This window comes from Taudactylus pleione, unplaced genomic scaffold, assembly GCF_031769625.1.
Source record: "Taudactylus pleione unplaced genomic scaffold, aTauple2 ptg000103l, whole genome shotgun sequence".
Lineage (NCBI taxonomy): Eukaryota > Metazoa > Chordata > Amphibia > Anura > Myobatrachidae > Taudactylus > Taudactylus pleione.
In genome coordinates, this window is record NW_028284505.1 from 2,100,491 (window position 1) to 2,124,878 (window position 24,388).

The window sequence follows — 24,388 nt, forward strand, 5'->3', positions numbered from 1 at the left end:
ATATGTGACACCTGCATATCTGTGTGCTCCTGAGTCTGTATATGGGAGACTGCGCTGAGTAATGTGATATGTGACACCTGCATATCTGTGTGCTCCTGAGTCTGTATATGGGAGACTGCGCTGAGTAATGTGATATGTGACACCTGTATATCTGTGTGCACCTGAGTCTGTATATGGGAGACTGCGCTGAGTAATGTGATATGTGACACCTGTATATCTGTGTGCTCCTGAGTCTGTATATGGGAGACTGCGCTGAGTAATGTGATATGTGACACCTGTATATCTGTGTGCTCCTGAGTCTGTATATGGGAGACTGCGCTGAGTAATGTGATATGTGACACCTGTATATCTGTGTGCTCCTGAGTCTGTATATGGGAGACTGCGCTGAGTAATGTGATATGTGACACTTGTATATCTGTGTGCTCCTGAGTCTGTATATGGGAGACTGCGCTGAGTAATGTGATATGTGACACCTGTATATCTGTGTGCTCCTGAGTCTGTATATGGGAGACTGTGCTGAGTAATGTGATATGTGACACCTGTATATCTGTGTGCTCCTGAGTCTGTATATGGGAGACTGCGCTGAGTAATGTGATGTGACACCTGTATATCTGTGTGCTCCTGAGTCTGTATATGGGAGACTGTGCTGAGTAATGTGATATGTGACACCTGTATATCTGTGTGCTCCTGAGTCTGTATATGGGAGACTGCGCTGAGTAATGTGATGTGACACCTGTATATCTGTGTGCTCCTGAGTCTGTATATGGGAGACTGCGCTGAGTAATGTGATATGTGACACCTGTATATCTGTGTGCTCCTGAGTCTGTATATGGGAGACTGCGCTGAGTAATGTGATATGTGACATCTGTATATCTGTGTGCTCCTGAGTCTGTATATGGGAGACTGCGCTGAGTAATGTGATATGTGACACTTGTATATCTGTGTGCTCCTGAGTCTGTATATGGGAGACTGCGCTGAGTAATGTGATATGTGACACCTGTATATCTGTGTGCTCCTGAGTCTGTATATGGGAGACTGCGCTGAGTAATGTGATATGTGACACCTGTATATCTGTGTGCTCCTGAGTCTGTATATGGGAGACTGCGCTGAGTAATGTGATGTGACACCTGTATATCTGTGTGCTCCTGAGTCTGTATATGGGAGACTGCGCTGAGTAATGTGATATGTGACACCTGTATATCTGTGTGCTCCTGAGTCTGTATATGGGAGACTGCGCTGAGTAATGTGATATGTGACACCTGTATATCTGTGTGCTCCTGAGTCTGTATATGGGAGACTGCGCTGAGTAATATGATGTGACACCTGTATATCTGTGTGCTCCTGAGTCTGTATATGGGAGACTGTGCTGAGTAATGTGATATGTGACACCTGTATATCTGTGTGCTCCTGAGTCTGTATATGGGAGACTGCGCTGAGTAATGTGATATGTGACACCTGTATATCTGTGTGCTCCTGAGTCTGTATATGGGAGACTGCGCTGAGTAATGTGATATGTGACATCTGTATATCTGTGTGCTCCTGAGTCTGTATATAGGAGACTGCGCTGAGTAATGTGATATGTGACACCTGTATATCTGTGTGCTCCTGAGTCTGTATATGGGAGACTGCGCTGAGTAATGTGATATGTGACACCTGTATATCTGTGTGCTCCTGAGTCTGTATATGGGAGACTGCGCTGAGTAATGTGATATGTGACACCTGTATATCTGTGTGCTCCTGAGTCTGTATATGGGAGACTGCACTGAGTAATGTGATATGTGACACCTGTATATCTGTGTGCTCCTGAGTCTGTATATGGGAGACTGCGCTGAGTAATGTGATATGTGACATTTGTATATCTGTGTGCTCCTGAGTCTGTATATGGGAGACTGCGCTGAGTAATGTGATATGTGACACTTGTATATCTGTGTGCTCCTGAGTCTGTATATGAAGCACAACGGAACTCGGAATGAAAAAGTGCTACATTATAGCACTTTGTATACAGATTCAGGGACTTTGTCGCACACAGATATACAAGTGTCGCATATCAAATTAATCAGCACATTCTGCTGGCATGTCGCATCGCATTAAAACTTAGGCACATTTTCGGCAAAAAAGACGCCAGAACTAGCAGAGCTCACAGGACCTGGAACAATATACCTCTTCGTATTTGTCTCCCGCTTCTCTCGTCTACTAATAAACAGTTCTGATGGTCTTTTGATTTTGCGACTAGGACACACCAGCAGACTGTGCTTCTTCCTGTACACCTCTACACTAGGAGAACTCATCAGGTCCTTCGGCCTCCAATACCCCCTCTATGCCGATGACACACAACTATACCTCTCTCTTCTCCTGAACTCTCCCCTTCTGTCCTCTCTCAGGTATCCAGCTGCCTCTCCGCCTGCTCTTACTGGATGTCCGAGCGCTCTCTGAAGCTTCACATGGACAAAACCGAACTCATCATCATTTACCCCTAATAGAGTCTCCACTCCAACCAATCTCGCCATCACTGTTGACAACACCATCATCTCCCCTCTCCCCCAACTTCGCTGCTTGGGTGTCACCCTTGACTCCACCCTCTTCTTCACACCCCACATTCAATCTCTGGCTCAATCCTGTCGGTTCCAGCTACGCAACATCGCTCGCATTAGGCCTTTCCTCTCCCAGAATGCTACCAAACTGATAATTCATTCACTAATCATTTCTTGTCTCGACTACTGCAACCTTCTCCTCACCGTCCTCCCACGTTGCCATCTTGCTCCCCTCCAGTCTGTTCTCAATCCTGCAGCTAGACTTATCTTCCTCTCCCGCCGTTCTACTTCTCCCGCTCCCCTCCGCCAAAACCTTCACTGGCTCCCATTCCCCTACAGGATCCTCTTCAAACTCCTCACCTTCACATACAAGGCCATCTCTAACTCTACTGCTCCCTACATCTCCAACCTCATCTCCTCCTTAAATATTCCCTCCCGTCCTCTCCGGTCGGCCAATGACTGTTACCTCTCCTCTACCCTGGTTATTTCATCTCATGCTCGTATTCAAGATTTTGCCCGTGCAGCCCCCCTTCACTGGAATGAGCTCCCTCGCTCGATCAGGCTCTCCCCGACCTTGCAGAGCTATAAACGTGCACTGAAAACCCACCTGTTCACCAAAGCGTACCCGTCCACCACATAACCATGTTACCAGGTCACTCTCCCTCCTGCCTCAGCCATCTCTACCTCGCATACTTCCTGTACTCAGGTCCCCCTCATGTCATCTGTCTGTCTCCCCTAGATTGTAAGCTGCTAGGAGCCTTCACCTTCCCAGCTGTACTGTGTATGGAGAATTGTGCTGCTAATTGTTACTTGTTTATATTTGAATTACTGTATGGTAATTTAATGCTCTGTGTAGCCTGTACTGTATGTACGGCGCTGCGGACCACTTGTAGCGCCCAATAAATAAAATATAACAACATCAATAATCCCTGAACAGGCACTTACTGCCAATATCGTCAGATTGGCCTGTATGTTTGCACGAGTGCCTACACACTGGACGATATATCGTTGAACTATATCATTATCGTTCACTTTTATCATCTAGTGTATACGCCCCGTTAGACGCTGGTTACTTGCTTTGGGTAACTTCTCCACTTCATCTCATTTCAAGGCTTCGTACATCTCCTTAAAGTCAGTACAGTGTGTACAGTACCTCAGCTCTCAGGAGAAACTGGATCCATGAGGAATGATATTTGCAATTAGTTTTTTAATACTTAGCTCCATAAAAAAAAAAAAAAAACCTTCAAGGTAGAGGGGTTTGAGGGGTAGATGTACTGAGCTTTGGATAGGGATAAAGTACCAACCAATCAGTTCCTAACTGTCACTTTACAGGCTGTGTTTGCAAAATGACAATTAGGAGCTGATTGGTTGGTACTTTACCTCCATCCGCTTTATCACTCTCCAGTGCTCTAGTACATCTCCCCTTGAATCTCTAAAAACTATTTTGCATTAATATAAAACTAAGTACATATTGTTCTAACGTGTTTAAAAAAAAATATTTCACATTTCTAATTGGTTTATTCAATTCAAATCATACTTCGGCAAGAGGCTAGGAGGACATAAGGGCAAATGTAATTCCAATCCCTCGAAAGAGCTATAGGACACCTATCCCTGATCTAACACAAATAACAAACAACATTTTCTTGAAGTTAAATACTATTATTAACTTATCTTTTGTTTCCTGTGTTATGCAATAAACAGTGGTTTAATTAGCGCCACAATCACATTGTAAAATAATCTTATTCATTATCACAGCCGGAAATGCCCTTCTATATTTCCTATTCCTGAGACTTAATAGTAATTAATGAGTATTATCATTAAATCCTTTACCTGGAACTCGCTGCGCTCGAGTTCTGTACAGAGAAGGACAGAATTACAAGTGCTTACAGTATTGTGCAGTGACACTTTCAGGTTCTGCAGAAGTGCAATCTGTGCCTGGACGCTATATTCTAAATAATAAAATAAAAATTGGATCTCTCCTTAATTATTAATAGGATGCTTCCAATTGTCTCTGAGTCAGGATTTCTTTATAAATTTGATGCCGGAAATTCAACATTTCTTCCACGTTTTTGTGCGACAACATCTCCTCGATTGACAGCATCTTAACGCCCCCGAGTTCCATCTCACAACTGCTGTGCACAGCATTTAACATCTTCACGGACGTCACGACGGATTCTTGCAGAGTTGCGTAACTCGGGAAAATGCGCGCACTCCACAGATTCTTTTGGTTGCCAGAGAAAAGTTCCTGCGAAACTTCAATTCCCCAGCGATCCAGACACTGAAGAAGGCTTCTGCCAAATATCTGAAGAGAGCTGAGATCCGACGAGGAACCCACATTTCTTTTTAAGTCGTCCTCAATCCCAAATAGGATGGTTGCATACATTACGCGCCCATCAATCATCAGACTTAATGAACTCACAAAAGATTTGTCTGGGATGACGGATCTAATATTTATGCATGAGCCGCTAATAATACAGTATTCCCCCACAGATACATCAGGACCCACTTTGGAATATTCGATCACGGTATGAGGTGAGACTTTGCATTTTGCATCTAATATGCTTTGAATGACACACGTGTTTTTATTCAAATTTTCATCTTGATCTGGAACGATGCTAAAAACTTTGCTCTGTAATCCGAGTTCTGCCTGGAGGCGAATATCAGACGTAAAATGATACAAGTATTCCTGCAAGGTTCCGATGTGATAGAATTTTGAGTTATTTAAAACTATTACAGTGAAATCTGTTCCTCTGAGGAGAAAGTAGATATCTTTCCTTACTTCACTTAGCTGTGATTCTATTTTTGTAACGTTTGTGTTCTCTGTGTAGTCTGGAGTTGCATCGGGGCCCAGAGCTTGCAAAAAGTCCCTGTACGCGTCTATTTCACACTTAATAACCCCTAATTCTTGATAAAATCCCAGCAACACTCTGGCTGTACTGTGAGACATGTAAAATAGACTATCTGTATAGACTACTTCGGAACTCGGGGTGTCTCCCTGGTTTCCCGCGGGGCTAGATTTCTTGGGGTCAATCGTTACGGCCCCCGTTTGGCGCATTTTCTCGGGGGTGGGTTTATGAAGGTAAGATTTGCATGATCTGTATTGCAGTTCGCTATATTCGGAATCACATTTCTCTAACACGAACACCCCATGTGTGGTGCCTATTTCAAGAGTGGATGGGTGCGCTAAGGCGATAATTCCTGGTCTATCAAAAGTCACCCGCAAATCACCACTGCAGTAAAGTTCTATGTCATCGGCACAAGTAACCAGCACTCCAGGATTCATATTGACGGGGAAGTCTATATAAATAGCCAATTTTAGGTCTAGCATTTGATAAAAGGGGTCTCCGAAAGGTAAAGCTGTAAAAATCTTTCCTAAGGCACTTGCGTTTGGCAATCGTTGACTGTAGCCACCTGCAAAAAGTAAAAAAAACAAAATATTACTGCTATAAAGATACTTCAATCACAGAGTTGAAATAATGTTTTGGCCTTGTTTACGGTGGACACAGTGGCATAGCCGGAACTTTGTGGGGCTCATAGCAACATTTTAAAGGAGATTTTACCCAATGTTTCTAGATAAAACACAAACAGTTGTTCATTTTATTCCCCATAGACGTGACCTAGGTAATTTTATGCACCATGGTAGTGTAGTTCATTTTATACCCACCATAGTGCCCTAGTTAATGTTATGCCCCATAGTAGTGTAGCGTTCCCGCTAGGCTGTTTTAGCGGGGCGCGGCACCCTGCCCTCCTTCTGGAGGGCAAAAAGCACCCTATCCTCCAGAAGGAGGGCAAAAAGCGCCCTCAACCGTCTTCACCCGCAGGTCGCAGTGTCCCGCGGGTGGAGAAATGTGCGGTGACCCAGTCACCGCTGGAGAATAGACGCCGGGGTGCATGCGCCCGGCATCTATTCTCTGTCTGCAGCGCTTGGGGGCTGCCCGGCGTGTCCGTAAGTGCCGGGCACGCCCCCAATTATGACGAAAAGGAGACGCATCTTATAGACACGGCCCCTTTTCATGGCCACGCCCCCTTTTCAGGCGTGCACACGCCTGCGTCGCGCGCACAAAGTTGTCCTCTCTAGCGCCGGCGCCCTGCCTGCCACCGGAGCTAGAGTGAACACTAGTAGCGCTCTAGGTCATTTTATGCCACATAGTGGTGGCCTAGTTCATGTTATAACACACAGTGCCCCAGTTCATATTATGCCACATTATAGGGCCCCAAGTTCATATTATGCCACACCATAATGAAGTAAGTTTATATTATGCCAATTCATTCAGTCACACCATAATGCCCCAATTCATATTTTGCCACAATACAGTGCTCCCAGATCATAGTATGCCACAATACAGTGCTCCCAGATCATAGTATGCCACAATACAGTGAAAACAGTTCATGTCACATTACAGTGGCCTATTTTCATATTTTGCCACACAATTGTGCCCCAGTTCATATTGTGCCACATTACAGTGCTCTCGGTTCAGATTATACCATATTAAGTGTGCCACCAGTACATTAGAACATTCACTACACACTGTAAATGGAATGCTGGGCTCACTGATTAGCTCAGCTGTTACTATAAGGGTGAATCTGGTGCGTGGAAGATGGATCATATCATTGTGGAGCATTAATAAGAGAGAGATAGACAAAGATCGCCACCTATATGGGGGCTGATGAGTCCCCCTTTTCAGGCTGGACAATGGTCTGGACCCAATTGCTTAGCCAAGAATTCCAAGAACTTAGTAAAAAACTATATGAAATGGGTGCAGAGGGTTCTGACATTGCTATACAAAGCTAGATGCCCCAACGAACGTAAGCTATACACTGCACACATGGCACCAGCACCATCTCGCGCCACAGACCGATGCGCTCTGGCGATTATCTAATCGCACAATGTGACCAAAGATGGTTCTGTGCTCATGAGCTTATTTAACTATCAAATGACTACACAAGTGCCATAAATTTCATTTAAAAAGCCGGTAAAGATAACACAGTTGGTAAACAACAAAATGGAAACATAAATTTAAAGTCCTTAATTGGATGATGGGTGACCACATGTGGTCAGTACGGCCTGTATATAATGTGTGGTACGGAGTCTACCAACGTCTTTAATTCTGCAAGAGGTCTATGCAGGTCTATGCACCACGAGAAGTCACTCACGGGCGCCGGTTGATGGTGGTAGGAATCTGTCTCAGGCACAGTTCCAGAATATACTTTAAATCAGGTCTCAACAGAACCCGGGGGCCAGGTCGCCATGGCGACCAGATTTGGTTGCTATTGGGGGCACTGTATAGGGAGGACCACTACTGGGGGCAATTCATAAGGGGGACCACTTCTGGGGGCACCACATAGGGGGACCACTGCTGGGGGCACTGGATAGGGTGGGTGGCCACTACTGGGGGCACTGGATAGGGTGGGTGGCCGCTACTGGGGGCACTGTACGGGGGTGTGTGGCCGCTACTTGGGCACTGTATAAGGTGGGGGTGTTACTAGGGCACTGTGTAGGGGGGCGCTACTAAGGGCAATGCATAGTGGGGACTACTACTGGGGGCACTGGATAGGGGGACCTGCATAGGGGTGCACTTAGCATATTCTTGCATTCTCTAGTTCGGCCACTGCCGGCGGTGGTTTTGCTTGCCCGGGCTTTTTTTGGCTGCGGAGGGGTGGTCTTTCTGGGGGTTGGTAGCCTGGCAAAGCGGGTTAGCTGCTCAATAATGTGGCTGTGGGAGGGTGGTTTACCTGGGGTACCCAGTTAGTGGTGTGGCCATGGGGGTTGGTTGCCTGGGGCGTAGGTGCTCAGTAATGCCCCGGGGGAAGGGGGGTCTGGCTCCTACACTTTCATCCTAGCTCCTAGGTTTAAATGCTCATGTGGGTTCAGACCTGTTCCTGACATATGGATAACATTAGTTATGCCCATCAAATCACTAGATGACCATGATGGTCTATGGATAGGGCCATAGTCATCCTGGAAGACACTCCTCCCATCAAGGGAGAAATTCTGAAACATGGGATGGAGTTGGCCACTCAGCACCCTTTAATGATTAACACTGACCTTGTCTTCTAAGAGAAAGACTACACCCAAACTAAGAAAGGTGATCAGAAGCTCCAGAATTCGTCACTACTGGAAACAAGCACTTAGAGCTGTGGAGATCTGTAATTTGGAACCACATGTGCACTTACAGACTTGTCAGGAACATGGTGAAGATGATTTGAGTGACCTCATCACCTTCCGCCAATGCTCGGTAGACTATTACCTAGAATCTCGGCCAACAAACATACATAGCCAGATAAGGTGGGCAGTTTATGTTCTGCAAAGTGACTGCCAATATCCACTATGGAGTTCCCAATTCCTGACCGAGAGGGCTGCTAGCACCACATGTTGAAATTTGCTCTCAATTGGACCACAGACAGTCGCCTAATTTACCTCTTCACTTCAAATTGATGCACGGCTATCACAACACTGTTGTATCTATTTAAGAGCACTGACGAGGTTTTTCTTTCTTAGAACATTAGGAAGTGGAGTTCTCTTGGTTACTGAGCTCCACCAACAATTGACCCTCTTCCTGAGTCAATGGCGTCTTCTCTCTTGCGGCCATATTAGGCAATGTGGACATGCGCCCCTGTGTGGAAGCACCTGCTTCCGACATTCTTGGTGCCCACAATTTACCCATATATTTCCATTTATTGTCCACTACTCATACATTCTTCTATTTGGTGAGTATTGATGTCATCACTCATAATTGGATAGAAGTGATGTCACTTTATGTAACTCCATTGCAGAATTAAAAAAAAACAAAAACAAACTGCACTCACTTTGGAGTCTTGAGGTCAGTATGACAGTACATGGGCAGTGGACTTGTGCCCTTTGTGCGCATGGGACTGGCGCCCTTTAGCTTTTATACGGGTAAATGATATTGGAGGTGATGTCTATTATCCGAAACAATTTGCGTCACTCCCTATAATATTGAAATTTTCCTAGTAAACACTAAAGCGATGACATCAGAATTCAACATTTATACAAAAATTATTTACAGGAGTTAGTACATACATTAGTATCATCTGTTAGAAGAACCCTTGGTGATTTCGAATATATTTACTAGAAATCCTAATAAGTTACAGCAAGTGTATATTAATCCCATTATAATAAAAATTCTGATTATGTAGCTTACTTTTGCTTCATATGAGCTAAAATGTGTAGAATGTTGTTTTACCAATGTAAAATGTTCCAACCTTTGCTTCAGACGGTATGCAGTCGGGATGCAGACTGTCTAAATGCCGACCGTCTGCATCCCGACTGTCTAATCCCGGCAGGTGTCTAATGACAGGTGTCGAAATCCCGACGCCAGTCACTAGACCCACGCCGGGAGCCCGACACACAGCTTACCGATCGAAGGTCAGCCACGCGGTGGGGGGGGAGGGGGGGGGGGGGATGTAGGTTAGGGCCTCCCGGGGGCTTAGATTTAGGCACCCCCTTTGGAGGTTAGAGTTAGGCTAGGGGAAGGGGGGGGGGTTAGGGTTATGCACCCCTTGGGGGAAGTTAGGGTTCGGCACCACCCCGGGAGACTGTGTTAGGCTGCGGGAAAGGGAGAGTTTAGGGTTAGGGGGGGAGGTTACGTTAGGAAATAGAAAAAATACTTACCTGTCGGGATCTTTACAGCCGGGCTTCCGCTGTCGGGATGTGAACCGCCGGCCGTGCAGTAAATCATACTGATTCCGCTTCAGACTCGCCGCTCTCAGCGCTAGTGAATAAAATACTTATTGTTTTTTACCCATTTTAACAGCAGTCGGTTCAGTTTTCTTATTTGTTAAGGTGAAACATGCATTTGTGCCTGGGCAACCCTGAATAACCGCTCGCAGGGATGCCCGATGGTTCTTATTCCACTACTTAACGCCAAGATATATCGCATCTGCTCTGCTGCAAAGCCAATGCCGAGATATCTTACAGATATATCGGCACATCTGTTTGTATGCATGGGCGACCAGCCGACCGCCCGTACACTTGCTGCAGGGACCACTGGTGACTGACATCTCAGCCGGACGGACAAATTTAAATGTCTGCCCAGTTGTGATGTCAGCACAGACACATTGGTAAGTGCGTAGTGGCTTACCAATCTGCCGCTTGGTCTGCAGATTCCTGGGTGAGATGCAACGACCAGTAACATAATATACATCTAAAGCTGTATTTTTTTAAATTTAATATGAAACATTAAGAACCAATGAAGCCATTGACTATATTGGTTGGACCTATGTACCAGTCGCACTCGCACATAGTGCGCAGCCATTGTGTGGGTTGAACTAATCGCCGGAGTTGGGGATGCCTAACCCTCCCCCTCAGTGCCTAACCCTCCCCCTAATGCCTAACCCTAACGCTCCCCCTCAGTGCCTAACCCTAACCTTCCCCCTCAGTGCCTAACCCTAACCCTCCCCCTCAGTGCCTAACCCTCCCCACTAGTGCCTAACCCTAACCCTCCACCTCAGTGCCTAACCCTAACCCTCCCCCTCAGTGCCTAACCGTCACCCCTAGTGCCTAACCCTAACCCTCCCCCTCAGTGCCTAACCCTCCCCCTCAGTGCCTAACCCTAAACCTCCCCCTCAGTGCCTAACCCTAACCCTCCCCCTCAGTGCCTAACCCTAACCCTCCTACTCAGTGCCTAACCCTAACTCTCCCCCTCAGTGCCTTACCCTCCCCCTAGTGCCTAACCCTCCCCCCTAGTGCCTAACCCTAACGCTTCCCCTCAGTGCCTAACCCTACAACTAGTGCCTAATCCTCCCCCTAGTGCCTAACCCTACCCCTGGTGCCTAACCCTACCCCTGGTGCCTAACCCTACCCCTGGTACCTAACCCTAACCCTACCCCTAGTGCCTAACCCTAACCCCCCACCCAGTGCCTAATCCTCCCCCTAGTGCCTAACCCTAACGCTCCTCCTCAGTGCCTAATCCTCCCCCTAGTGCCCAACGATAACGCTCCCCCTCAGTGCCTAACCCTACCCCTAGTGCCTAACCCTAACACTCCCCCTCAGGGCCTAACCCTACCCCTGGTGCCTAACCCTCCCCCCCAGTGCCTAATCCTCCCCCTGGTGCCTAACCCTAATGCTCCCCCTCAGTGCCTAACCCTCCCCCCTAATGCCTAACCCTAACCTTCCCCCTCAGTGCCTAACCCTAACCCTTCCCCTCAGTGCCTAACCCTCCCCCCTAGTGCCTAACCCTTCCCCCTAATGCCTAACCCTAATGCTCCCCCTCAGTGCCTAACCCTAACCTTCCCCCTCAGTGCCTAACCCTAACCCTCCCCCCTAGTGCCTAACCCTAACCCTCCCCCTCAGTGCCTAACCCTAACCCTCCCTCTCAGTGCCTAACCCTCCCCCTCAGTGCCTAACCCTCACGCACCCCCTCAGTGCCTAACCCTAACGCTCCCCCTCAGTGCCTAACCCTCACGCACCCCCTCAGTGCCTAACCCTCCCACTCAGTGCCTAACCCTAACTCTCCCCCCCAGTGTCTAACCGTAACGCTCCCCCTCAGTGCCAAACGCTCCCCCCTAGTGCCTAACCCTAACGCTCCCCCTCAGTGCCTTACCCTCCCCCTAGTGCCTAACCCTAACCCTCCCCCTAGTGCCTAACCCTCCTCCCTAGTGCCTAACCCTAACACTCCCCCTAGTGCCTAACCCTAACGCTCCCCCTCAGTGCCTAACCCTCCCCCCTAATGCCTAACCCTAACCCTCCCCCTAGTGCCTAACCCTCCTCCCTAGTGCCTAACCCTAACACTCCCCCTAGTGCCTAACCCTAACGCTCCCCCTCAGTGCCTAACCCTACCCCTAGTGCCTAATCCTCCCCCTAGTGCCTAACCCTACCCCTGGTGCCTAACCCTACCGCTGGTGCCTAACCCTAACCCTACCCCTAGTGCCTAACCCAAACCCTCCCCCCCCAGTGCCTAATCCTCCCCCTAGTGCCTAACCCTAACACTCCCCCTCAGTGCCTAATCCTCCCCCTAGTGCCCAACCCTAACCCTCCCCCTCAGTGCCTAACCCTCCCCTAGTGCCTAACCCTAACGCTCCCCCTCAGTGCCTAACCCTCCCCCTGGTGCCTAACCCTAACGCTCCCCCTCAGTGCCTAACCCTCCCCCTGGTGCATAACCCTAACCCTCCCCCGCAGTGCCTAATCGTCCCCCTAGTGCCTAACCCTAACGCTCCCCCTCAGTGCCTAACCCTCCCCCCTAACCCTAACGCTCCCCCTCAGTGCCTAACCCTAACCTTCCCCCTCAGTGCCTAACCCTCCCCCTCAGTGCCTAACTCTCCCCCCTAGTGCCTAACCCTCCCCCCTAGTGCCTAACCCTAACCCTCCCCCTCAGTGCCTAACCCTAACGCTCCCCCTCAGTGCCTAACCCTAACCTTCCCCCTCAGTGCCTAACCCTCCCCCTCAGTGCCTAACCCTCCCCCCTAGTGCCTAGCCCTAACCCTCCCCCTCAGTGCCTAACCCTAACCCTCAGTGCCTAACCCTCCCCCCTAGTGCCTAACCCTCCCCCTCAGTGCCTAACCCTCCCCCTCAGTGCCTAACCCTCCCCCGCAGTGCCTAACCCTCCCCCCTAGTGCCTAACCCTAACGCTCCCCCTCAGTGCCTAACCCTAACCTTCCCCCTCAGTGCCTAACCCTAACCCTCCCCCTCAGTGCCTAACCCTCCACCCTAGTGCCTAACCATAACCCTCCCCCTCAGTGCCTAACCCTAACCCTCCCACTCAGTGCCTAACCCTAACTCTCCCCCTCAGTGTCTAACCCTAACGCTCCCCCTCAGTGCCAAAAGCTCCGCCCTGGTGCCTAACCCTAATGCTCCCCCTCAGTGCCTAACCCTCCCCCCTAATGCCTAACCCTAACCTTCCCCCTCAGTGCCTAACCCTAACCCTCCCCCTCAGTGCCTAACCCTCCCCCCTAGTGCCTAACCCTCCCCCCTAGTGCCTAACCCTAATGCTCCCCCTCAGTGCCTAACCCTAACCTTCCCCCTCAGTGCCTAACCCTAACCCTCCCCCTCAGTGCCTAACCCTCCCCCCTAGGGCCTAACCCTAACCCTCCCCCTCAGTGCCTAACCCTAACCCTCCCCCTCAGTGCCTAACCCTCCCCCTCAGTGCCTAACCCTCACGCACCCCTTCAGTGTCTAACCCTAACGCTCCCCCTCAGTGCCTAACCCTAACGCTCCCCCTCAGTGCCTAACCCTAACCCTCCCCCTCAGTGCCTAACCCTCCCAATCAGTGCCTAACCCTAACTCTCCCCCTCAGTGTCTAACCGTAACGCTCCCCCTCAGTGCCAAACGCTCCCCCTCAGTGCCAAACGCTCCCCCCTAGTGCCTAACCCTATCGCTCCCCCTCAGTGCCTAACCCTCCTCCCTAGTGCCTAACCCTAACCCTCCCCCTAGTGCCTAACCCAAACGCTCCCCCTCAGTGCCTAACCCTTCCCCTAGTGCCTAATCCTCCCCCTAGTGCCTAACCCTACCCCAGGTGCCTAACCCTACCCCAGGTGCCTAACCCTACCCCTGGTGCCTAACCCTACCCCTGGTGCCTAACCCTAACCCTACCCCTAGTGCCTAACCCTAACCCTCCCCCTCAGTGCCTAACCCTCCCCTAGTGCCTAACCCTAACGCTCCCCCTCAGTGCCTAACCCTCCCCCTGGTGCCTAACCCTAACGCTCCCCCACAGTGCCTAACCCTCCCCCTGGTGCATAACCCTAACCCTCCCCCGCAGTGCCTAATCCTCCCCCTAGTGCCTAACCCTAACGCTCCCCCTCAGTGCCTAACCCTCCCCCCTAACGCCTAACCCTAACGCTCCCCCTCAGTGCCTAACCCTAACCTTCCCCCTCAGTGCCTAACCCTCCCCATCAGTGCCTAACCCTCCCCCCTAGTGCCTAACCCTAACCCTCCCCCTCAGTGGCTAACCCTCCCCCCTAAAGCCTAACCCTAACGCTCCCCCTCAGTGCCTAACCCTAACCTTCCCCCTCAGTGCCTAACCCTAACCCTCCCCCTCAGTGCCTAACCCTCCCCCCTAGTGCCTAGCCCTAACCCTCCCCCTCAGTGCCTAACCCTAACCCTCAGTGCCTAACCCTCCCCCCTAGTGCCTAACCCTCCCCCTCAGTGCCTAACCCTCCCCCTCAGTGCCTAACCCTCCCCATCAGTGCCTAACCCTCCCCCCTAATGCCTAACCCTAACGCTCCCCCTCAGTGCCTAACCCTAACCTTCCCCTACAGTGCCTAACCCTAACCCTCCCCCTCAGTGCCTAACCCTCCCCCCTAGTGCCTAACCCTCCCCCTCAGTGCCTAACCCTCCCCCTCAGTGCCTAACCCTCCCCATCAGTGCCTAACCCTCCCCCCTAATGCCTAACCCTAACGCTCCCCCTCAGTGCCTAACCCTAACCTTCCCCTACAGTGCCTAACCCTAACCCTCCCACTCAGTGCCTAACCCTAACTCTCCCCCTCAGTGTCTAACCCTAACGCTCACCCTCAGTGCCAAAAGCTCCGCCCTAGTGCCTAACCCTAACGCTCCCCCTCAGTGCCTAACCCTACAACTAGTGCCTAATCCTCCCCCTAGTGCCTAACCCTACCCCTGGTGCCTAACCCTACCCCTGGTGCCTAACCCTAACCCTACCCCTAGTGCCTAACCCTAACACCCCCCCCAGTGCCTAATCCTCCCCCTAGTGCCTAACCCTAACGCTCCTCCTCAGTGCCTAATCCTCCCCCTAGTGCCCAACTATAACGCTCCCCCTCAGTGCCTAACCCTACCCCTAGTGCCTAACCCTAACACTCCCACTCAGGGCCTAACCCTCCCCCTGGTGCCTAACCCTAACCCTCCCAGTGCCTAATCCTCCCCCTAGTGCCTAACCCTAATGCTCCCCCTCAGTGCCTAACCCTCCCCCCTAATGCCTAACCCTAACCTTCCCCCTCAGTGCCTAACCCTAACCCTCCCCCTCAGTGCCTAACCCTCCCCCCTAGTGCCTAACCCTCCCCCCTAATGCCTAACCCTAATGCTCCCCCTCAGTGCCTAACCCTAACCTTCCCCCTCAGTGCCTAACCCTAACCCTCCCCCTCAGTGCCTAACCCTCCCCCCTAGTGCCTAACCCTAACCCTCCCCCTCAGTGCCTAACCCTAACCCTCCCCCTCAGTGCCTAACCCTCACGCAACCCCTCAGTGCCTAACCCTAACGCTCCCCCTCAGTGCCTAACCCTAACGCTCCCCCTCAGTGCCTAACCCTCCCCCTCAGTGCCTAACCCTCCCACTCTGTGCCTAACCCTAACTCTCCCCCTCAGTGTCTAACCGTAACGCTCCCCCTCAGTGCCAAACGCTCCCCCCTAGTGCCTAACCCTAATGCTCCCCCTCAGTGCCTTACCCTCCCCCTAGTGCCTAACCCTCCTCCCTAGTGCCTAACCCTAACCCTCCCCCTAGTGCCTAACCCTAACGCTCCCCCTCAGTGCCTAACCCTACCCCTAGTGCCTAACCCTACCCCTGGTGCCTAACCCTACCCCTGGTGCCTAACCCTACCCCTGGTGCCTAACCCTAACCCTACACCTAGTGCCTAACCCAAACCCTCCCCCCCAGTGCCTAATCCTCCCCCTAGTGCCTAACCCTAACACTCCCCCTCAGTGCCTAATCCTCCCCCTAGTGCCCAACCCTAACCCTCCCCCTCAGTGCCTAACCCTCCCCTAGTGCCTAACCCTAACGCTCCCCCTCAGTGCCTAACCCTCCCACTGGTGCCTAACCCTAACGCTCCCCCTCAGTGCCTAACCCTCCCCCTGGTGCATAACCCTAACCATCCCCCGCAGTGCCTAATCCTCCCCCTAGTGCCTAACCCTAACGCTCCCCCTCAGTGCCTAACCCTCCCCCCTAACGCCGAACCCTAACCCTCCCCCTCAGTGCCTAACCCTCCCCTAGTGCCTAACCCTAACGCTCCCCCTCAGTGCCTAACCCTCCCCCTGGTGCCTAACCCTAACGCTCCCCCTCAGTGCCTAACCCTCCCCCTGGTGCATAACCCTAACCCTCCCCCGCAGTGCCTAATCCTCCCCCTAGTGCCTAACCCTAACGCTCCCCCTCAGTGCCTAACCCTCCCCCCTAACGCCTAACCCTAACGCTCCCCCTCAGTGCCTAACCCTAACCTTCCCCCTCAGTGCCTAACCCTAACCCTCCCCCTCAGTGCCTAACCCTCCCCCCTAGTGCCTAACCCTCCCCCCTAGTGCCTAACCCTAACCCTCCCCCTCAGTGCCTAACCCTCCCCCCTAAAGCCTAACCCTAACGCTCCCCCTCAGTGCCTAACCCTAACCTTCCCCCTCAGTGCCTAACCCTAACCCTCCCCCTCAGTGCAAAACCCTCCCCCTCAGTGCCTAACCCTAACCCTCAGTGCCTAACCCTCCCCCCTAGTGCCTAACCCTCCCCCTCAGTGCCTAACCCTCCCCCTCAGTGCCTAACCCTCCCCCCTAATGCCTAACCCTAACGCTCCCCCTCAGTGCCTAACCCTAACCTTCCCCCTCAGAGCCTAACCCTAACCCTCCCCCTCAGTGCCTAACCCTCCCCCCTAGTGCCTAACCCTAACCCTCCCCCTCAGTGCCTACCCCTAACCCTCCCCCTCAGTGCCTAACCCTCCCCCCTAGTGCCTAACCCTAACGCTCCCCCTCAGTGCCTAACCCTAACGCTCCCCCTCAGTGCCTAACCCTAACCCTCCCCCTCAGTGCCTAACCCATAATCCTCCCCCTCAGTGCCTAACCCTAACCCTCCCCCTCAGTGCCTAACCCTAACTCTCCCCCTCAGTGTCTAACCCTAATGCTCCCCCTCAGTGCCAAACGCTCCCCCCTAGTGCCTAACCCTAACGCTCCCCCTCAGTGCCTTACCTTCCCCCTAGTGCCTAACCCTCCCCCTAGTGCCTAACCCTCCCCCCTAGTGCCTAACCCTCCCCCCTAGTGCCTAACCCTAACCCTCCCCCCTAGTGCCTAACCCTAACCCTCCCCCTAGTGCCTAACCCTAACGCACCCCCTCAGTGCCTAACCCTCCCCCTGGTGCCTAACCCTACCTCTAGTGCCTAATCCTCCCCCTAGTGCCTAACCCTCCCCCTAGTGCCTAACCCTCCCCCCTAGTGCCTAACCCTCCCCCCTAGTGCCTAACCCTAACCCTCCCCCTAGTGCCTAACCCTAACGCACCCCCTCAGTGCCTAACCCTCCCCCTGGTGCCTAACCCTACCTCTAGTGCCTAATCCTCCCCCTAGTGCCTAACCCTACCCCTGGTGCCTAACCCTACCCCTAGTGCCTAACCCTAACCCTCCCCCCCCAGCGCCTAATCCTCCCCTTAGTGCCTAACCCTAACGCTCCCCTCAGTGCCTAACCCTACCTATAGTGCCTAACCCTCCCCCTGGTACCCAACCCTAACCCCCCGCCCAGTGCCTAATCCTCCCCCTAGTGCCTAACCCTAACCCTCCCCCTAGTGCCTAATCCTCCCCCTAGTGCCTAACCCTCACGCTCCCCCTCAGTGCCTAACCCTCCCCCTAGTGCCTAACCCTCCCCATAGAGCCTAACCCTCCCCTCAGTGCCTAACCCTAACGCTCCCCAAGTGCCTAACCCTCCTCCCTAGTGCCTAACCCTAACCCTCCCTCAGTGCCTAATCCTAACCCTCCCCCCCAGTGCCTAACCCTCCCCCTCAGTGCCCTAACCCTTCCCCTCAGTGCCCTAAACCTCCCCCCTGGTGCCTAACCCTAACCCTCAGTGCCTAACCCTCCCCCCTAATGCCTAACCCTAACGCTCCCCCTCAGTGCCTAACCCTAACCTTCCCCCTCAGTGCCTAACCCTAACCTTCCCCCTCAGTGCCTAACCCTCCACCCTAGTGCCTAACCCTAACCCTCCCCCCTAATGCCTAACCCTAACGCTCCCCCTCAGTGCCTAACCCTAACCTTCCCCCTCAGTGCCTAACCCTAACCCTCCCCCTCAGTGCCTAACCCTCCCCCCTAGTGCCTAACCCTAACCCTCCCCCTCAGTGCCTAACCCTAACCCTCCCCCTCAGCGCCTAACCCTCCCCCCTAGTGCCTAACCCTCCCCCTCAGTGCCTAACCCTCACGCTCCCCCTCAGTGCCTAACCCTAACGCTCCCGCTCAGTGGCTAACCCTAACCCTCCCCCTCAGTGCCTAACCCTAACCCTCCCCCTCAGTGCCTAACCCTAACCCTCCCCCTCAGTGCCTAACGCTAACCCTCCCACTCAGTGCCTAACCCTAACGCTCCCCCTCAGTGTCTAACCCTAACGCTCCCCCTCAGTGCCAAACGCTCCCCCTCAGTGCCAAACGCTCCCCCTCAGTGCCTAACCCTAACGCTCCCCCTCAGTGCCTTACCCTCCCCCTAGTGCCTAACCCTAACCCTCCCCCTAGTGCCTAACCCTCCCCCTAGTGCCTAACCCTAACGCTCCCCCTCAGTGCCTAACGCTCCCCCTGGTGCCTAACCCTACCCCTAGTGCCTAACCCTACCGCTGGTGCCTAACCCTACCCCTAGTGCCTAACCCTAACCCTCCCCCCCTCAGTGCATAACCCTCCCCCTGGTGCCTAACCCTAACCCTCCCCCCCAGTGCCTAATCCTCCCCCTAGTGCCTAACCCTAACGCTCCCCCTCAGTGCCTAACCCTCCCCCCTAATGCCTAACCCTAACGCTCCCCCTCAGTGCCTAACCCTAACCTTCCCCCTCAGTGCCTAACCCTAACCCTCCCCCTCAGTGCCTAACCCTCCCCCTTAGTGCCTAACCCTCCCCCCTAGTGCCTAACCCTAACCCTCCCCCTCAGTGCCTAACCCTCCCCCCTAAAGCCTAACCCTAACGCTCCCCCTCAGTGCCTAACCCTCCCCCTCAGTGCCTAACCCTCCCCCCTAGTGCCTAACCCTAAACCTCTCCCTCAGTGCCTAACCCTAACCCTCCCCCCTAGTGCCTAACCCTAACCCTCCCCCTCAGTGCTTAACCCTCCCCCTCAGTGCTTAACCCTCCCCCTCAGTGCCTAACCCTCCCCCTCAGTGCCTAACCCTCCCCCTCAGTGCCAAACCCTAACGCTCCCCCTCAGTGCCTAACCCTAACGCTCCCCATCAGTGCCTAACCCTAACCCTCCCCCTCAGTGCCTAACCCTCCCCCCTAGTGCCTAACCCTCCCCCTCAGTGCCTAACCCTAACCCTCCCCCTCAGTGCCTAACCCTCTCCCCTAGTGCCTAACCCTAACGCTCCCCCTCAGTGCCTAACCCTAATCCTCCCCCTCAGTGCCTAACCCTCCCCCTCAGTGCCTAACCCTAACCCTCCCCCTCAGTGCCTAACCCTCCCCCTCAGTGCCTAACCCTAACGCTCCCCCTCAGTGTCTAACCCTAACGCTCCCCCTCAGTGCCAAACGCTCCCCCCTAGTGCCTAACCCTAACGCTCCCCCTCAGTGCCTTACCCTCCCCCTAGTGCCTAACCCTCCCCCCTAGTGCCTAACCCTAACCCTACCCCTAGTGCCTAACCCTAACGCTCCCCCTCAGTGCCTAACCCTCCCCCTGATGCCTAACCCTACCTCTAGTGCCTAATCCTCCCCCTAGTGCCTAACGCTACCCCTGGTTCCTAACCCTACCCCTGGTGCCTAACCCTACCCCTAGTACCTAACCCTAACCCCCCAGCCCTCCCCCCCCAGCGCCAAATCCTCCCCTTAGTGCCTAACCTTAACGCTTCCCCTCAGTGCCTAACCCTACCTCTAGTGCCTAACCCTCCCCCTGGTGCCTAACCCTCCCCCCCAGTGCCTAATCCTCCCCCTAGTGCCTAACCCTAACGCTCCCCCTCAGTGGCTAACCCTAACCCTCCCCCCCAGTGCCTAATCCTCCCCCTAGTGCCTAACCCTAACGCTCCCCCTCAGTGCCTAACCCTCCCCCTAGTGCCTAACCCTAAACCTCCCCATAGAGCCTAACCCTCCCCTCAGTGCCTAACCCTAACGCTCCCCCTCAGTGCCCTAACCCTAACCCCCCCTAGTGCCTAACCCTAACCCTCCCTCAGTGCCTAATCCTAACCCTCCCCCCCCAGTGCCTAACCCTCCCCCTCAGTGCCCTAACCCTCCCCCCTAGTGCCTAACCCCCCCCTCAGTGCCTAACCCTCCCCCCTCAGTGCCTAACCCTAACCCTCCCCCTCAGTGCCTAACCCTAACCCTCAGTGCCTAACCCTCCCCCCTAGTGCCTAACCCTCCCCCTCAGTGCCTAACCCTAACCCTCCCCCTCAGTGCCTAACCCTAACCCTCCCCCTCAGTGCCTAACCCTAACCCTCCCCCTCAGTGCCTAACCCTAACCCTCCCCCTCAGTGCCTAACCCTAACCCTCCCCCTCAGTGCCTAACCCTAACCCTCCCCCTCAGTGCCTAACCCTAACCCTCCCCCTCAGTGCCTAACCCTAACTCTCCCCCTCAGTGTCTAACCCTAACGCTCCCCCTCAGTGCCAAACGCTCCCCCCTAGTGCCTAACCCTAACGCTCCCCATCAGTGCCTTACCCTCCCCCTAGTGCCTAACCCTAACCCTCCCCCTAGGGCCTAACCCTCCCCACTAGTGCCTAACCCTAACCCTCCCCCTAGTGCCTAACCCTAACGCTCCCCCTCAGTGCCTAACCCTCCCCCTGGTGCCTAACCCTACCCCTAGTGCCTAATCCTCCCCCTGGTGCCTAACCCTACCCCTGGTGCCTAACCCTACCCCTGGTGCCTAACCCTACCCCTGGTGCCTAACCCTACCCCTACCCCTAGTGCCTAACCCTAACCCTCCCCCCCAGCGCCTAATCCTCCCCCTAGTGCCTAACCCTAACGCTCCCCCTCAGTGCCTAACTCTACCCCTAGTGCCTAACGCTCCCCCTCAGTGCCTAACCCTCCCCCTAGTGCCTAACCCTAACCCTCCCCCCCAGTGCCTAATCCTCCCCCTAGTGCCTAACCCTAACGCTCCCCCTCAGTGCCTAACCCTAACCCTCCCCCCCAGTGCCTAACCCTCCCCCTAGTGCCTAACCCTAACCCTCCCCATAGAGCCTAACCCTCCCCTCAGTGCCTAACCCTAACGCTCCCCCTCAGTGCCCTAACCCTAACCCCCCCCTTAGTGCCTAACCCTCCCCCCTAGTGCCTAACCCTAACCCTCCCCTCAGTGCCTAATCCTAACCCTCTCCCCCCAGTGCCTAACCCTTCCCCTCAGTGTCCTAACCCTCCCCCCTAGTGCCTAACCCTAACCGTCCCCCTCAGTGCCTAATCCTAACCCTCCCCCCTGGTGCCTAGCCCTAACCCTCCCCCTCAGTGCCTAACCCTAACCGTCCCCCCTAGTGCCTAACCCCTCAGTGCCTAAACCTAACCCTCTCCCCCAGTGCCTAACCCTACCCCCCCCCAGTGCCTAACCCTACCCCCCCCCCCAGTGCCTAATCTTAACCACACTGTTTACCGTCCAGATGCCGGCGCCGGGATTCTGATAGCTGGCATCCCACGCGCCGGAATCCCAACTGCGTCCTATTATAACTTGGCGTATAGGACAACCTGGAACCATATATTTCATGAAGAATGCATACTGTACAGCATTTGTATACTTTGCCGCTCAAACAAAGACCACAAGCTAAGGATTTCTTATTAAGCAAAAAACAAAGAGACTATTAAAAAGACGGCATATCCTTAATTATAAATAAAAAAAATTTTTATATAAAAATAACACGCCATACTTAGGGCACTATTTTAAAGTTTGAAAACATATTGCTTATTAGAAATAGACCCAAACCGAGATAAAGAGACAACAAGTACTTAGCATAGCGGAGGATACTTGGATAATTGAAAATCATTACAGGACCTATTAAATTTAAGCACATCGATTATGTTTAATTAGTTAAGTTAGATAATCTCCAGCGATCTTATGTTATTGACTTTAAAAAAAAAAAAAATAAGGATCCTGTACTGGCCAATTATACCCTATATAACGAGAAAATGATCACGGAAATACTGCGAAGGGTAAATGCACAAACATACCAGCATGGATTAGCATTACGGTAAAGGAGTCCAATGCATTGGGATATAGCTGCTGCAAACAGTGCAGGGAGTATAGAGTCGATCCCCCGTTTCCTTAAAAGAAAAATATCCACAGTAAAAAAAAAAATACTGTACATAGACTATCAATGCGCAGATGTACACACACACACACACACACACACACACACACACACACACACACACACACACACACACACACACATCAGAGCAGAGAGCGACACCCCAGGCAGGAGAGAGGTACTGCACGGGTTGCATCAGGTCCAGGGTGCTAGAATTAACACTCTATATAATGTATATGTATATATATATGTGTGTATATATATATTAGTCAGAAATCCACTGCACTCGCCACTCCCAGATTTGGAGTGCAGACCTGCATTCGCCATTCCCAGGCCTGGGGTGCAAAGTGGCTTGTGACCACCTTGCTTAAATAAAAACAGAAAACTCAGCACTCACCATTGTTAAATCACTCACAATAATACATAAATAATGGGGTTTTGGTTCATGGATTGATCAATGCATCTAAGCCTGCAGCCCACATCACGGGACCCCACTTCTCTGCAGGTCCTACACTATCTGTCATACTTATGGAAACCAGGTAGCTGCTATCATAGAGTGCATTGATCAATCCATAAAACCCAAACCCCATTATCTATGTACTATCGTGAGTGATTTAACAATGGTGAGTGCTGAGTTTTCTGTATACATATATATATACACGGGTATATCTGACCACGCATAAACAATGCCATTTAGATATAAGAGCATGTTGGAGACAGACAGCCATGTTCTTAGTGAAAGTTGCAGCATGACCTGCGAGAACCAATAGCGTACCTTCCAATATTGGGTGTGTGCCAATGGACTAAAGTCGCCTGAAGGTGCTAGCACCCCCCTCCCTTTTAAAAGAAAGTTATTACAAGGTAAAGCCAAAAACAAAAACTTGTAATATTATTGTGGTTTTTGTGCATTTTGTTTTAATGGAGCCTAATACCATGTAACGTTCATTCCTCTCAACAATAAGCACTGACTGACATATATATCAGAAGACTGCAGCGCCAATTGTGTACGAGTCCCTTTATCTCAAACTAAAAAGTTTTTTGTGAAACCGTTATCGTGCACCCCAAATAACATATGAGTGTCAGCTCAACCAGCAGAAAAATGTAACAGTGGTGATCTGTTACATATACAAACAATCAAAGGATACAAGAGCTGGCATAGAGCGCCTACTGTGCTTATATAACTTATTAAAAAATAAAACTAATACCAACCATGTTTGTAAAAGTGATTTTGTGCAATTAAAGTGCTAATACAGGAGTGGCAGTATTTAAACTACCATCATCATTAAATATATGTAAACTTATAAGTATGTGATCTTTAGAATAAAAACAATCAGTACAACTAAAGTGCCAATGCAAAGATCCTTGAAGAATCCGTAATTAATTAATGACAATAATACGTAAAATACGTGTAAATTAATAAAAGTGAAAAAAGTTCATTTTTTTTAAAATGCATAAATGATTTTTAATCAGACACAAATATAATATACTCCTACATGAAGGATAAAATACATAAAACACATAAAAATATGAATAAAGATATGTATATATATATAGAAAGATAGTTATGAATTTATCAGAATAAATAAGGATAAAAAATCGTCTCTTATCTGATAAAAACGGCAAGTTCATAAATGGGAAGAGAATAGGAGCCACCACCAACGCGTTTCGTCCGTATCCTGGACTTCTTCAAGGATCTTTGCATTGGCACTTTAGTTGTACTGATTGTTTTTATTCTAAAGATCACATACTAATAAGTTTACAACAAGAGATATGGTAAGAACTTACCTTTGTTATCTCTGTTTCTACGAAGTCCATAGGGTCCACA

The 24,388-nt window shown here is 51.7% G+C and overlaps 1 protein-coding gene across 3 annotated transcripts in view; it reads right to left on the bottom strand.

Moving 5' to 3' along the window:
* Positions 1 to 3,761: 3,761 nt before the first annotated feature.
* Positions 3,762 to 24,388, bottom strand: part of FPGT (fucose-1-phosphate guanylyltransferase) — a 94,349-nt gene continuing 73,722 nt past the window's right edge. Inside the window, exons 1-3 of one of the 3 annotated variants that reach the window (XM_088470775.1) lie at positions 22,484 to 22,572; positions 10,165 to 10,264; positions 3,762 to 5,942 (exon numbers count right to left, since the gene is read on the bottom strand). In XM_088470775.1, the coding sequence (XP_088326901.1) occupies positions 4,519 to 5,942; positions 10,165 to 10,231 (1,491 nt within the window). In that variant the 5' untranslated portion in view covers positions 10,232 to 10,264; positions 22,484 to 22,572 and the 3' untranslated portion in view covers positions 3,762 to 4,518. Of the gene's footprint in view, positions 5,943 to 10,164; positions 10,265 to 22,483; positions 22,577 to 24,388 lie in introns of those variants that run through there. The other 2 variants (XM_088470773.1, XM_088470774.1) reach the window with 2 other exon arrangements.